Here is a 16,544-nt window from a genome sequence, read left to right on the forward strand (position 1 = left end):
CTGGTTCTCCAGAACTGTAGCAGTCTTTCATTAATCTTGTTGCAGAATTACTGCTCACTCTGAATTCACTAGAAGACTAGGGAATAGCCATATAGTGCCTCAATATTATCATCTTCCCTTATTTTATCTATATGCCCCCAAGTCAGACTGGATGATTTTTTGTCAGCCAGTTTCTCATGACTCCCAAAGAATTAGCTGTGCTTGCTTCACTGGTAAAGTTGTTTCTCAAACATGAAACTGGGAGAAAGAACTAATTCACTGGGTGCCACAACTGGGATTCAAATAGATACTCTCAAGCCAGAAGAATGGAAAAAAACAAAAGCAATGAATTTAATAAAGGTATTTGTTGGCTCTGTAAGGGCAGGAGTCTTATCCATCTTGTTCATTGTACTCCTAGTCCTCAGGAGAATGTCTTGCAATTATAAGCCTTCCATAAAAAATGTGTTGAGTGAGTGAATAAATGAAATTACAATTGCTTAAGTAGAATGGAATACTTAACTCTTATAATTAGGATCTTGGAACACATGCAGAAGCTGGAGAACCACTGTGGTAGAGTGTCTGAAACCAAGTTAAATGAAAGAATATGGACCTTTTGTTGAAATGTTAGAAGACTTTATAGGGGAGGAGGATTCGTTTGTTTACTTTAATTCTTGAGTATAGCACTTAGACGAATGGAGAGATTTTAGTTTTTTCAAGTACTCTGTTCCCTGAAATTTGCGCTGGTCATGCCTGGGTTGGGTGACCATCTGTATGCAAATGTCCAAGGAGGGATTCCTCAAAAAACAGGTAGTTAAACTCACTGATCTCTAAGGACCATGTGAGTTAATAGTTCTATTGAGTTTTACTTCAGAGGGAGATTGGACATGGCATGCTGTTTTACAGAGTATAGTGAAGTGGATAATGAAATTTTCAGTCTTTGCTAAAGAAATTGAACTTCTAGAACCTTTTCTTATAATATCAACATTCTTAAGAATATTAAACTATGGAAATAGTTTTGTATTATTAATAAGAATCAAGTAACAGCACAGAAAAGTGATAGTGGATGAAGCTGGCTATAAGGGAACAGAGGGGGAATAAAAGATCACTTTGAACATCATTATGAATTACCAGGATTTAGAATAGTAACAGTTTTCCTCTAAATACTTTAGTATCCTGACAGAGTATTTCTCTATTAATACTTCACACCAGGAGAATACTTCAACAATCTGGATGCCTATGCATGTGTAGAGGAAACCTAGAACATTTCAGTAGCCTCTGAGTTTATTTGATAATTAATAAAAGAATCTTTACAGTGTTAAATTTGAGTTTTCAAAAAATGTTTAAATCCCTTATTTAACAATGTTGGAGAGTTTAAAGATGATTACAAACATGTTTGTTGTCTCCTGAAATAAGCAGTTTATTGAGGGAAACAGGAACAGAAACTAATTATAGGACAGCTCAATACATTTAAAATTATAATATAAATAATACACTGTGGGAAAATTCTGTGTTGGGAGATCAGCAAAGAAAGAACCCTGGGTCTTGAAGGATAAAGTTTGAACGATAAGAAGTGTAGGTTGTAGGTATGTAGCAGTAATGCAGAGACAAGTATTCTCACCTAGGGACTTGATAGTTAGGTTGCTTTCTCAAAAGTAAACTAAAATCATCAGATACTGTTCAGAGCCAGGATGTTAATTTTTCGGAAAGTCTCCTAGATGAGAGCAAGACTTAATGAAGATACTGACATGTCTAAAGAGACACTGTACCAGTCAGGAGGGAGAGTTTGGGCAGAAACTGAATGTGGACAGAGGGGAAAGTTAGGGAGTTGTCTATCACTATCCAGGAGAATGGAACATTCATCATGGTTTGTAAATCCCTGGTGTGTAGCTGGACATGTCAGGCTACTGTTGGTGTGGTGCCACTTAAACATTGTTTCATAAAACAAGCTCCCCCTGCTCCGATTTCCTGTTCATTAGGCAGCATTCTGATTATAATTTGCCTTCCTCTCTAGACTGGTCTACAGGGAGAAAATGAACTGATTATGCTGATATGAGCATTCTGATCCATATGGCAGTTACGGTTCTCATTGTAAACTAATGTAGTTAATTGAGTGGCATTCTGGTTTGTACATTAGTCTCTTGTGAGCTTAATGTTACTCTTCTGCTGAAAGATGATTCCATTCACAGTACCAAAAAGAAAAGAAAATCTAGTTTCTAAATTTTCAAAGATAAAATCCAGACCAGGATTATGTGCTCATCAAGACTGATGCTGTCTCTTGGCTATCAGCTCCATTTTGAAATAGTGCAACTTCAAGTTGAGTGTTAAAGGTCGGATGTGGTCGGAGGAGATGCATGTAGGAATATTTGAGAAACTGTAGGTAGGTAAAGTATGAGAGAGTGGAAAGGTGGGAGATGAGGCTGGAGACAGGGACAGAAGACAAGTTGTGAAAGACTGTTCTTTGGGGCAGAGGGTGTTTCCTTGTTTTTCTAAAAGCAAGTCGAATTGAAAGGAGATATATCATGTGTGGTTATTCTGCTAAAATACCTACCATTCTACCTTTCATGATTAATTTTCATTGAGCATATCTGTTTGTTATTTTGAATTCAAGGTGGGTTTGTTGACCGCCTTATCTTCCTGATTCTGTTGTACTTACTAGGGTAGGTAAAGATGATTAAAGATGTAATGACTGAAGACAAAACCAGCTATCCATCATGACTTTTTGGTCCACTGTTTATGCTTAACAATTCTAGTGATTCTGTTATTTTCCTCTAAGCCTTGTGCAATACCACTTGAATTTCTCAAGTAATGCAAGTGTATAATATAATAATTGGGGGCCTCCAAGTCCTTGTAATCTGTTAAAGGGTTCCATAGAAATCCCTTTTCATGAACTATGTTTGCTTACTTTAAAAGTACCTCCATCTTGCTTTTGTCAAATTTTCATGACTCAAAGTGTTTATGCAGTATAACTGCATTTGAAAGCCTAGACTTTTTAGAAAACTATGTTTTGATGAATAAAGGTAGTAATATTTATTTTTTTCTGAAATGAAGTAATTTAACACTATTTTGACATTTTGCATTTTCTATTAGTGCCTCTCTAATATTTATTGAAAGCTCAAAGTCGGTTTGTGGTATTAGGTTTTACTCTCCTATTCTTTAGTGACCTTATGTTACTTAAATAGTAAAGGATTTTTTTTCAACTTTTTCTTATGGCTGTAGAAGTACTACAGTTTTCTTAGCCAAGTATCCACTAAGGTTCCCTTAATGCCCTACTTCTGAATTCTCTGTAACTTGACCTCAGTTAATGAGTAGACAGAATGTTTTATTTTAGTAAAGGGACCAACAGATCTGTTTTTTAATACACTTCTCTGAGTTTGTTGTACAGACGTCATAGTTGTTTTTGTCTGCATTTAACAGTTGCATCCTGTTTTTATTTCTTATCCGTACTTTAGGAAAAACATCTAAGCAATGAAGAAGAGCATTTAAGGAGGATGGAAGAGGCCAGATTGCAGCTCAAAGATCAGCTTCTTTGTCTGGAGACGGAACAGGAATCCATTCTTGCTGTGATAGGAAAGGAAATTGATGCAGCTTGTAAAACCTTCTCCAGGGACTCAATGGAGAAATTGAAAGTAATTATGAGTTCTCATTGTGCCTTTCAGTTAGTTTCCTAATATATAATTATAATAAGATTTTAATGCATGGTTACATGTTAGATACATTTTTATTCTAGAAAGTTTTATGAAACAAAATAACATCTGGCATTTTTTAGAATGAGGTACTGAATCTATTGCACAGTCATGGTGAGAGAAAGTGTGCTGTTATTCCATTGAATTGTCTGTTTCTCACTCTGTGAAATAAAATGTCTTACAAGAGAGGCAGCAGTGGTGACTTAAAAAAATAGCCTTGGAATCCAAAGGCCTGGATTTTGAATTTTTCATTATCTCAGGCCATTTTTATTGTATTATGTTACTGGTTAACATCTACTGAGAAGTAGTTATATTAGTGGTACTTGGTAAAGTACTGTGTATGTATTCTGTCCCATTACTCCTAAAACCACCCTATCCTTAGTATTCTGACTAAATTCATTTAAGACAAGATAAAGCAAGGCTTGGAGAGGTGAGAGGTTAAGTGACTTTCCTCTGGCCTTATGTCTGTTAAATACTAGAAGTAGGACTTCCAGCCTTGGTAGTCTAACTCTGAAGCTTAAACAAGTAACCACTATGCTATTTGTCTCTACCATTTAAACAAATTATATTTAATTTAGCTTTTCTATCTTTAAAATGGAATACTGCTACTCAACTTATAATTCTAGTTAAATGATAAATAAAAGCAGAAGTTACCATGGATGTTCTTAATTCCTTGAAGGTGAGCACATCTGTTGACTCTAGGTCCTAACCCTACTATATCACATACAAAAAGTATCACATTGCTTTGATATGGTGTAATCATAACACAGTACAGGTCAGCCATCATTTACCCCCATTTATTATTTAAGTTGATGATATGACAGTACTCAAATTATAGTATTATGTTAAGCACAATGTATTTTTAAATATATTTTAAGTATTTCTTCTTTTTGTTCTGTTGTACATCTTTTTCCTTATGGGAAATGATCTTCCCTTCACATCCTATTTTACCCTCTTTTTCCTGCTCTTCCTTCCCATTTCCTCCACCTTTTCTTTCTTAAGTGGGGTTTTAAAGAAATTGAAACTGTAATTCCTGCAGTTGAAGGTGTCTTAGTATTCTGCTTTCACGGAAATATCTCAATTGGTAAAATTTGGTGGAGTTGATGGAATTTCTATGATATGTATTTCTATATAGATTTAAAAAAATACTCAGATCCAGTTTGAGAGGACTGAGAGTCAGATGTGAGAAGGAATTGGCTTAAGGGGAAAAACTAAACCTTTCAGTCCTGTTATAAGGCCTGTATTGTTGATGGCTTATTCTTTCCCTGTGTAATGCTGCCTTTTTCATTTAAGATTCTTCTTGTTTACATATATTTAAAGGATGTGTGGCCTTGAAATCTTAATTTCATTTAAAACAAGCGCATATTAGCAATGCAATAATTGTTCTATGTTTGAGGATTTGTGTCAGGATGGCTTGTTTTCAGTTAAGTAGAGATGTACAAATGGGAACATTTGGATCATGCTATAAGATATATAATCCTTGCTATGGTCAATTAAAGGCAAAAACATAGTGTACAGATTGCAGATTGCTTAAATATATTATTTCTTTAGAGGTGCAAGTTGCACTTCCAACATATTTTGAAAAGCACCCCCTTCTTTAACCGGCTCTCGGGCCTGGATTAATGGTGCCAATGAATCTCTCTCTATGCCTCCTCCCCTAGAGAAAGACTGATTCAATCCAAGTAATCGGTGGAAAGTAAATCTAAAAGGATGGAAATTCCATTAAGTTTTTTTTCTTAAGAGTACTCTTTTTTTTTCATTGTAGGTCTTTTTTCATTAATAACTTGTGTTGTTTTGTTCCCAATAAACTTAAAAAAAAATGAATACCCAAGAACATCACATTTGCTCTCACCTAAATGAAACCACCCAAGGTGTGGTAAAAATAAAATTGGTTCTTTGCTTTATCGTTTAGAGATCTATGGGAGAGTGGTGGTCCTTGTAAAATGTTTTTAAAAATTTTGTAATTCTAATTATTCTTTGTCATTTTGTTGATTTTTGAAATATTGCTGCTGAAATTTTCAACCATTTTGAGAGAGTGACTAAATATGTTGTGGAATGAATTGAATAATAGATATGTAACAAATGAGCTTGAGAAAAGTCCTTGGGAATATTGGTATTATTTCTAATTACATTTTTCTTTTTTTAGCCACCATATTTATAATTTAATCCACTTTAGTAAATGCATATATTGTTTAAAAACTTAAGGACAGACAATAAACCACCATCATTATAAAACACTTAGGCAAGTATCTGAATTAAAGATACATCATTTTTACAGACCATCTAATAATTCAAGAGCTTTCCCATAATAGTTGGTCTGAACATTCATTTATAGAGTGTAAAGAGGATAGGCTTTGGATCAAGATAAATGCAGGTTCAAATTGCAGCTCTCCAAATTGCTGAGATATGACCTTGGATGAGTTATGTATTCTCTATTCTATCTAAGAATGCATATCCCATTTATAAGTTGGCTTATTATGAAGATAAAGTAAAATAAGGAATAGAAGGTGCACATTATAGTATGAAGTATCTTGCACTTAGTAGATACACAACTAATGTTACCTACCATTTTTATGTGGTGGCTTTTTTGATAATATATTCATTATATATATACATGTATGTATATATATGTGTTTGTACCTTTATGTTTTTATAACAAGTGCCTGTTAAAGTGCACTTGTCATAATAGACTTTGAAACCTATTTATGGCTGTTATTGTAAACACTAAACTAATAAATTTGTAAAGCAAATAAAAAAATAAGAATGTTACTTATACTGATTTCAAATTATTTTAGACTTTAATCTTGAGCATAATGTTTAGGTCACTGAAGACTTAATTAAGACTATGACATAGATGAATGAAAAAGAATAATAAAAACATATCATAATCAATGATGAATGGATGTTTATAAATATTCAACACAGCAGAGTGAGAAGAAGAAGAAAACACTATAAACTAGAGTGCTTGGGGAAAGTTTCACTGAAAAGGCAGGGAGGCCATGACAGTTGGGTGAGATTTAGATGTGAGAAAAGTGGATGAAAGAAAGGTTGGAGAATATACAGAATGCTCTTGTATATGGTGTGTAGTTAGCACTCAGTATAGGTTCACCATGTATCTAAGTGAATTTCTTAATGGTATTCCTTAGTGGAGTGATGTGTATGCACTATCCAGAAGTATGGAAGTATTTGAGAATAGAGATAGACATTTCTTGCAGCAGAATAGGATATTCTTAAGGAGAACATTTCTAGAAAGAAGTCCTGCAGAAGTATCATAGAAAGTAGGTTCTATACAGAAAGGAGGTTCAAAGAAAGTAGGAATTGAAAAAAAAAATTTGTGTTTATAGTCATAAAGTCATTGACAACCTTTGAGTACAACTTTATCAGTAAAAAGGCAGAACCGATGGGAAGGGATTTTATAAATGAGCTGGTGTGAAGAAATTAAGGTAGCTGGTATAGACAACCTATTTATTGTAGAATTTTGTTACCATCGTGACATACAAAGCTGTGTTTGACTGAAGTCATGTTGATTAGTTTCTGTCAGTTCTATATAACCATATATGAGACAAAATGGCCCTCATCCCATAAAAATAAAGAAGGATAAATGAGACAAAAAATTAAATTTCTGTGTAATTACATCTAATCCACTGTGAAATACATTACATGGAATGAGACTGAAGAGAAGAAACAAAAATGAAGTAAGCAGGTTTAATGAGGCAGGTCAGCTATGCAGAACACCATGACATCAGCCTCCAGAGATTCTAGCAAAGATAGCAATTGAGAATTGATTCATGTCTCTATATTTGAGCTAAATATTTACTGTCAATATATACATACATACATACTTACATAAACAGACATGTTAAGCAGTGGTTTGGAATTTGTTGAGCACTTGGTATAAACTTTCTTCTTTTTAAACACTTAAGTTTAGGGACTAAACTTCTGGATGTTATCTTGAAGAATTTCATTTATGGGAGTTGATTTCAGAGAAACAACCCACTTCTAATAGACTATTTCCTCTCTTTCCTAGGTCTTCTCATCTGGTCCTGATATTAATTATGACCCACATCGCTGGTTAGCAGAAAGCAAGGTAATTAATCTTTGAATCCTAAAGTTATCATGATCTTCAAAGCATCCTATTTGGGATAGCCATATATGTTGTCACATATTGAGCATATGAAGCTATAATACTTCATTGCTACGAAAGATATCATTGTAATGCATTTAAGAAATCTCCATGTTCCTTTAGTTCCATTAAAAAATTCACTTAAATATATAGCCATGGAATGAGAAAATGAAGGTAAAACTGTTGACATATTAAACTAGATTGTCAGAAAGACAAATTCTTTTGCCTTTTCCTTGGGATAGGCAGGATCTCTAGAAGCATACAAAGGTCAGGGCAGCTGTAACCAACCTTCATGTACACACACTGTATGTATTTTGGTTTCTGAGGGTAAGCTCAAAGCCTGCCGGATGTTTGTGGCTCTAGCAAATCCCTTCCCCTCTCTGGGGGTTTGTTTCCTCATCTACAAAATGGGAGGGATAAATATTATGTTCTGAAAATAACTTTTTTGCTTCATGGTTCTTTGGCATTGTGGTTTAAATTTAAGGGAAAATAAGGAAATATAAATAAAATTGAACAATTTGCTAATTTTAGCAAGAAGATTCTTCTACCCTATGGGATAATCATCAGCTATATTCATATATCGATCTACTTGGAAAATCAATTAAAATATGTAGAAAATTCTGATAACATAAGATTTTGATAATCTGTTCATCCAAATATCAAAATTAAGCATTCCTTTTTAGATTAGTTTTTTTCAGCTTTAAGATAATAAAGTAGAAAATCTTCCATCCCACTTAAATTTTATAAAACAAACTATACTCTAAACCTGACCAATTGTAGTCTAATTTAGGATTTCATTGCCTGAAAAAACTGTTAAGTTTGTACAATATCCTTATTTAAAAATATTAGGAAAGTGAGATTTCAGAGAAGGTACATGGCTTTTCCAGGGTCATACAGAGAATGAGAAAATGGATTACATGCCATGTCAGGTTCACAATTAACGTTCTTACCATTATGTGCTTTGCCATCTAAAGCCTTTGTTCATTGAATCAAGGTTTATTGATTGTGTACTTGTTTGTGAACAAAAACAGGATGTAAGTGTTAGCAAGCCATGAAAGTTTATAGGGAAAATGGAGATGTAAACAAATTTAGAAAATATTAAGGTATGTTATGTTATTATAGAAATATGTAAGCATTGACAAAGGAACACAGAAGAAAGAACTAACTATGATTTTTGTGCTGGGAGGATGAGAGGTTTTGAATCTGCCAGCATGTCACAGAAGGCTTCTGCAAAAATGCAGTATTTCAGTTCAGTCATATGGAAAATACGTAGAAGTTCTCCAGTTGCTAACTGTAGGTATAACAATGTCAACAAGATCAAAATATTTGAGTAAATACAGATAATGCCTGGAGATTGATTAATAAGGTGTAGGGGGAAAAATAGTCTTAATAAGAAACTAACAGTATTATGATTAAACATAAATTTACCCACCCTTGTAAAATATTCTCTCCTATTTTAAGTACAACAATCCTGTGCATTCCTAACCATTTTTGATAAAACCAAGTACAAACTTGTATTTATGCCAACTGTGTAGGAAATTTAGAATATGCATGTTTTGCTGTCTCAGAATTTTTTGGCTACAACATTTTGTTGTGTGTTAACAAAGCATTTCTCTTTCTCCTTTTTCCTGGCTCCTCAATGCTGACAACAAGAGCAGTGTACTTGGAATTTCCTTTCAAGTTAAAATCTTTATCATTTGTGAACAGAAAGCTTTCTCTGCTGTTGTTCAGTTAAATTATGAGAGCCAGAGGTGACTGTTAATCATAGCTCTTTAATTTGGGAGCTATTGAGCCGTTTTTCCTTATCATTTAATGGGATTGAACTTCTGATCAGTCCAGTTTTAATACTGCATGAGACAACTGTTCTTCTACAGTGTAAAAGGGTCATGATAAACAATACCACACTGACCAAATGACTAAGGAGGAATTGAGTCTATTTACTAGAAAGATGGCTTGGGTTATTGATGGGCTACAATACTCTAATTCCCATGAACTATGACTAGATAGCTCTATAAGTATTGAAGATAAGATCTGAAATCAGAGGACAAAAACTATATGGAAAGTAGAATTGCTGTTCAACTAGTCCATGCTGACATCTTGCAGTATTAGAAGGACCTCTGAGGGCAATTTGGTAATTGTTTTCGTAAATCTGCCAAATGAATTTCTTCCGTTAGTGTTAATCTTAGGAGAACTGGAGGACTGAGTTGGGGATTGTGTCACTGTTGCTTTGTTCATATCTTAGCATAAGATTGGCATAAAGTCCAAGTAACAGTTGGACCAATCTCAGAAACAATAACCAATGAATGGTAAAAACAATATATTACAGGGAGGAAGAGGGTTGTGAAGATTATTAAGGAATGCCAAGAAAGGAGTCCTGATAAGGGATTTGTTCTTGTCATAAATCCTGACGAGACACTTGAGGAGCAAAATTTTATTCATTTTAACAGAGAATTTACTGAGTAACTACTATGTCCCAGGTGCTATATTACACGCTGTGGACATAAAAACAGATTAAGATGTGATCCTTCCACTTGAGGAACATGTTTTCTCCAGAAAAGCTGACACTTATGTAGATAGTTTCAGTGTTGTATGTGAGAGCTGTGATAGAGGTATGCAGCAGCTGCCGCTGAGGCTGATGTCTCATGTGAACCTTGAAGCTAGCCAGGTATAGAAGGCAGTGCATGCAGGCAGAGTCAACAGTAGGAATGGTAAGGAAGATAAAGCATGATAAATGCAAAGAAACTGAAGATGATTTGGAAATAATACTGCACTATGAAAGTGTGAGACTGAGAATGGAAGGAATGAGGCTCTAGAAGGAGTAGAGAGATTGAGTCGATCCAGAAGAACATTGTATGTCACTTTCAAAGCTTGGGTCCCGCTCTGTATTTTGTGGGCACCACAAAGGAGTTTTGAACAGAAGAGTGATGTGTTCATGTTCATATTTTAGAAGCATCACTCTGATAGTGATGTGGGAGGTGGATTAGAGGTGGATAGGTCTTTCAAAGGCAGGAAGGCCAGTTAAATAAGAGGTTCTTGGGTTAGACCCAAGGCTCTGGGTAAGGGAGGGTCTAAGTCTGAACTGAGGAAATTGTAGAGATTCAGAGGAAGGGACAGTCTTGAGTAATAGTTTGGTGACAATATGCAAGTGATGTTTAATGGCATGCCAGAAGATGATAGAGAAGATGTCCAGAATTTTCAAAACAAACTGGAAGATCCCAAAGGTTGGTATTTGAATAAATAGACATACAGGGTCCCAGACAGGCAAACTAGCAGTATTGAAAGAGTTTCCACCATAGGAATTGATACCCAGAAGTTTCCATTTGAACAGGAGAGGACCAAAGAGAAGAAGGGACAAAGGCACAGATCCGAGTTAGGTTCAAATTGTGGGAAGAAATGGGAATTACCAAAGATATTCACAGTGAGAAAACAGGAACACATTATCAAATCTAGGACAGGCAGTCACCGTCAGGTCAATACTAGCAAGTGTCACTGTTTATCCCACATTGTAAGTTGTCATTTTATGATAGGGAATAAAAGAAAAGCTGCTGTCAGCTGCTCTACAGCACATGGCAGGATCCTGAGTGCTCTATTGTTTACAAAGAACACCTTTAATTCTGAGATCCAGTACTCATTAGTCCCTAAAATGCAAAAAGGTCAGTTTCTTTGCTGCTTCCACTGTAGAAATCCCTTCCTTCTTGGCCCTTATCCCACTGCTGAAATTTGAAACATTGAGACACTGTTGAAATTGGAAATAATGAAATTCCCATTTAGCCCTCTCTTGCTTTAATCTGCCTGCTTTCTAAGGGAAAACCTGTGACTAGCCTGCTTCTCAGTGTGTCCTTAGCACTTAAATATAATGCTTGCCTAAATGCTCAATAAATATTTTTCAAAAAAGTGACTAAGCTTGCTGCATTTCCCTACTTGTGTTACTCCCTCAGTTTAAATATCACCAAAGCATCAGTAACAAGTAGACTAGATATCAGTAATTATATTCATTCTCAAATACTGGCTTTATTTGATCAGAGCTATAGACTTTAAGATTACATAGGTAAGAAATATACTTCTGAATTATTTGGGGATTTTTCTTTATTATCCTGTTTGGTATCCCATAGAGTCATACTTTTTTAGTATTATGTGTTCTAGATGTTGGCAAACATTTGTTTTTCCAGGCTTTCTTTGAAATAGTATAAATAAAGCAGCTTTAGAGATCGTATAGTTTGACTTACTCATTTTGTAGATGAGATAGTGGCCCTGGGAATTTTGAGTTTTACCTAAGGACAGAAAGCTAATTAGTTACTGAGCGGGGTTTAGAACCTGGGTCTCTGAAATCTGTGCAATTGTTTCTTTCCATTGGTTGTGTAATCTACCTTGAATATAAATCTGTTTAAGAATCTCATCTTTTTAGTGATGTAAATTTTTAAAAATTGTCATTGTGTGAGAAGTTTTAGACCCAGTGTATCTTATTCTCATTGAAGGATGTGAATAGTCATTTAGTATTTTATCCTTCTAGAGTAGACATGGAAGAAGGTACAGATACTTAGGTATCCTGATTCATTTGTTGAAAATTTATTTTAGATTGTGTACATGGAATGCATTCGGTTTAATTGGAGAAAAGTATTTTGTGTTTTTAAATATGTCTTGTTACGGAGATTTTTGTCATTCTTTTTTATTCATTATTAAATAGAAAAGTGAAAGTATTATTGAAATAATTATATTTATATTTTGAGACTGATTTCGATTTGAATTTTGCAGTTATGGTTTAATTCTTGTTTTGGTGGTCTAACACATTCTAAAACATTGCCCTTATCTTTCTTTAGCTTTTGTTCTGTATAAACATTTCCTCTCTAAACTGTTTCGAGTTTTGGCAAAGGAAGCATAGTAGTTAAAAGCAGCAAAATTATGAGTCCTAATATTATTGCTAAATCTATCAGCTATATAATCTTCTTATTCAAATTTTCTGGTTTCCTTGATTTTTAGCTTTGCATCATTCCTTAGTCACTTTGATATATTATAACACTAAATCTCACTAGACTATTCTTACAGATTAAAAAAGTCATTTGGGGTTATTTTACTAGATGCTTGTGAATATTCCCATCTAATTGCAGAATGTCAACTATAGGTAAAAAACTGCCTTATTGAGAAATTCTTCTTCTATTTTGGTTTATTTAGAAATGCTTGTTGATATAGTTAAATAAATGAGCCTATTATATAATCTTTAAGATGCAAGTGGTTCATAGAATAGTGGTTGCACAGTGATTAATAGCCTTGCCAGCTAATTATTATTTGGAATTGGTAAGGTTATTCCTATATTGTATTTCAGCCTGTTTTTCTAAGATACTTAATGACAGGTCCTGGGTGTTTCTCTGACAAACACTGATTCTCATAATTTATTATTGGATGATTAAATTTCTACAAGTTGATATTTTGTTTTGCAGGAGTAATGATATATTCTCCCTATCTATTCAGTTCATAGAAAGCATCTAACTATAACCTTTATTTTCATATGGCCGTGGAATAAGTGATTCGCAGGAGTAAACTGAAGCCATAGGTCATATTGTATTAGTCTGTTGCTTGGGCTAACATAACAAAATACCACAGGCTGGGTGGTTTATGCTACACACATTTATTTTCTCACAGTTCTGGAGCCTCGAAGTCCAACATCAAGGTGCCAGAGTTGGTTTCTGGTGAGCCCTCTTCTTGGTCTATAGGTGGTCACCATCCCTGTGGGGTAGGGGTTGGGGTGGTGAGGGTATGGTTGGGAGAGTTGGGAGTCAGACAGAGTATCTTGTCCTCTTCTTGTAAGGACATCAGCCCAACAGGATTAGGGGTTCACCCTGTGGTACCATTTAACTTTACTTAGCTCCCTGAAGGCCCTATCTCCAAATACAATCACACTGAGGATTAAGGCTTCAACATATGAATTTGAGAGGGATACATATAAAATTTGATTAATGTTTTGTTGCAGAGGTTTTTTTTTGGTTATTGTTTTGTTTTTACCAGAATCAGTAGGATTATTGTGTTGAAAAGACAAATTTGTTGTTTCTCCCTTATTATCTCTTAGCCATGGGATAGAGACTATATATCCTGTATGAAAGCCAGGTCTCATCTCTACAGGAAGGTTTAATTTTAGCTTTGTTTTTATCCCACCTTTCACTTCTCTTCTTTTTTTGTTTTGTTTTGTTTCTTAAGTAACAGCAGAATTGAAACATAATTTACCATACATAATGGCCATACCATTCACCTATTTAGCATGTAATATTCAACAGTTTTTGGTATATTCATAGAGATTTGCAATCATCACAAGGGTTTCAGACATTTTTATTACAGAAAATAAAAATCTGGACTCTTCAGCTATGGTCTCCTAATCTGCCCATCCTATCTAGTTTCACAACCCTAGTCAACAAGTAATCCTGTCTTTATAGATTTGGCTGAACATTTCATATAAATGGAATCATATAGTATGTGGTCCTTTATGATTGATTTATTTTATGTAGTGGAATAGTTTCAAGGTGATCTGTGTTATAGCTTGTACCATTACTTCACTTCTTCTTGCCAATAATAGACCATTGTATAGATATACCACATTTTCTACGTCCATTTATCAGTTGATGTTCATTTGGGTAATTTCCACTTCTTAGCTCTCATGAATAATGCTGCTGTGAAAATTCCAGTATACATTTTTTTTTGCATGAATATATGTTTTCATTTCTCTTAGATATACATTAAGAATGTAATTTCTGGGTTATGTGGTAACTATGTTCTACCCTTTTGAAGAATAGCTATATTGTTTTACAGAATGATTGCACCATGTACATTCCTACCATCAGTATATAAGAATTCCAGTTTCTCTCTTTCTATATACCAATAGTTGTTATCATCTGTCTTTTTGATTATAGACGGATGTGAAATGGAATCTCACTGCAGTTTTGACTTGGGTTTCTATGATGGCTAACGATACTGAGCATCTTCTCGTGGTTATTGGCCATTTATATGTCTTCACTGGGGAAATACCTGTTTAGATCTTTTGCTCAATTCATTATTTCTCTTTTTATTACTGAGCTCTTTATGTATCCTAGATACAAATCTTTTCTCAGATATATAGTCTACAAATATTCTCTCTTGTTCAGCAGGTTTTCTTTTTCACTTGTTCATTGTGACCTTTGACTCACAATGTTTTAAATTTTGATGGAGTCTTAATTTATAAATTTTTGCTTTGGTTGCTTGTGCTTTTGGTGTCATAGCTAAGAAATTATTACCAAACCAAGGTCACAAAGACTTATGGCTATGTTTTCTTCTAGGAGTCTTATATTTTTACCTCTTACATTTAGGTCTCTGACCCATTTTGAGTTGATTTTTGTATATTGTATGAAGTATGGGACCTACTCCATTCTTCTTCAGGTGGATAGTTAGTTGTCTCAGCAGTGTTGGTTGAAGACTATTTTTTTCCCATCTGATTGTTTTGCCACCCTTGTAGAAAATCAATTGAGGATATGTGTAAGGGTTTATTTCTCAACTCTCAATTCTATTCCATTGATCTATCTGTCTATCTTTCTGCCAGTACCACATTTTCCTGATTACTATAGCTTTGTAGTAAGCTTTGAAATGGGTATGAGGCCTCCACCTTTGTTCTCTTTCAACACCTTTTTTTTTTTTTTAATCTTTTGACTATTCTGGGTCCCTCAAATGCCATTTGAAGTTTTGGATCACTTTGTCAATTTCTCCAAAGAAGCTAGCTGGGGTTCTAATAGGAATTGTGTTGAATCTGTAGATCAGTTTGGAGAGTATTTCCATCTTAACAATTATAAAGTCTAATCAATGTTCATGAGATAGCTTCCCATTTCTTTAGGTTGTCTTTAGTTATTTTCAGCAATATTTTGTAATTTTCAGAGTATTAGTTTTACACTATTTTTTTAAAGTGTATTATTAAGTATTTTATCCTTTTGATGCTACTGTAAATACAATTGTCTTTTAAATTTCATTTTTGCATTGATCATTCAAATGTATAGAAATAAGATTTATGTATGTCACTCTTATATACTGCAGCATTGTTAAACTCTCTATTTGTTCTAATAGGTTTTTAGTGTAATCATTAGGATTTTTTTATATGGGGCATGTCTTCTGCAAATACATGCAAAAATGTCTAATACTTTATTTTCAATATATATTTTATTTCATTTTCCTGAATAATTGTCCTGCTGTAACCTGCTAATGCAATGATAGAAGTGGTAGGAGCAGGCATCCTTTTCTTGCTTTCAATCTTAGGGAGAAAGCATTCAGTCTTTCACCATTAAGTATGATAATAGTTGTGGGTTTTTAATAAACATCTTTATCAGGTTGAAAATTTTTCTCTTATTCTTAGTTTTTTGAGTGTCTTCATGAAGAGTCGTTGTTGATTTTCATCATATGCTTTTTCGACACCTTTTGGTATGATCATGTGGCTTTTGTCCCCATATGAATATGGTATATTATAATTGATATTCAGATCTTTCATTCTGGCAACACCTTGTATTTCTGGGATAAATCCGGCTTGGTCATACTATAAAAACTTTTTTTATGTGTTGCTGAATTCTGCTTATTAGTAGAGTATTTTAAAATATCTATATTCATACATTATATTCATACCACAGCATTATAAGCAATCTGGGGAAATGACAGTTAGGACCCTAGTATTTTCAACCTGCTGTGTCTAAGAACAAGTGGTCAGCCTATTGGCGGGGATTGGTGGAGGAGGCAGTTCCCAGGATCTCCACTCACTTGAT

General features: G+C 34.3%; 1 protein-coding gene across 6 annotated transcripts in view; it reads left to right on the forward strand.

Annotated features, from left to right (window-relative positions):
* Positions 1 to 16,544, forward strand: part of CEP128 (centrosomal protein 128) — a 416,809-nt gene that overhangs the window by 184,025 nt on the left and 216,240 nt on the right. For all 6 annotated transcript variants that reach the window (XM_036882239.2, XM_057488248.1, XM_057488246.1 and 3 more), the window contains 2 exons: positions 3,429 to 3,605; positions 7,690 to 7,749. In XM_036882239.2, coding sequence (XP_036738134.2) covers positions 3,429 to 3,605; positions 7,690 to 7,749 — 237 coding nt within the window. The remainder of the gene's footprint in view (positions 1 to 3,428; positions 3,606 to 7,689; positions 7,750 to 16,544) is intronic.

The sequence above is a fragment of the Manis pentadactyla genome, chromosome 11, assembly GCF_030020395.1.
Source record: "Manis pentadactyla isolate mManPen7 chromosome 11, mManPen7.hap1, whole genome shotgun sequence".
NCBI lineage: Eukaryota > Metazoa > Chordata > Mammalia > Pholidota > Manidae > Manis > Manis pentadactyla.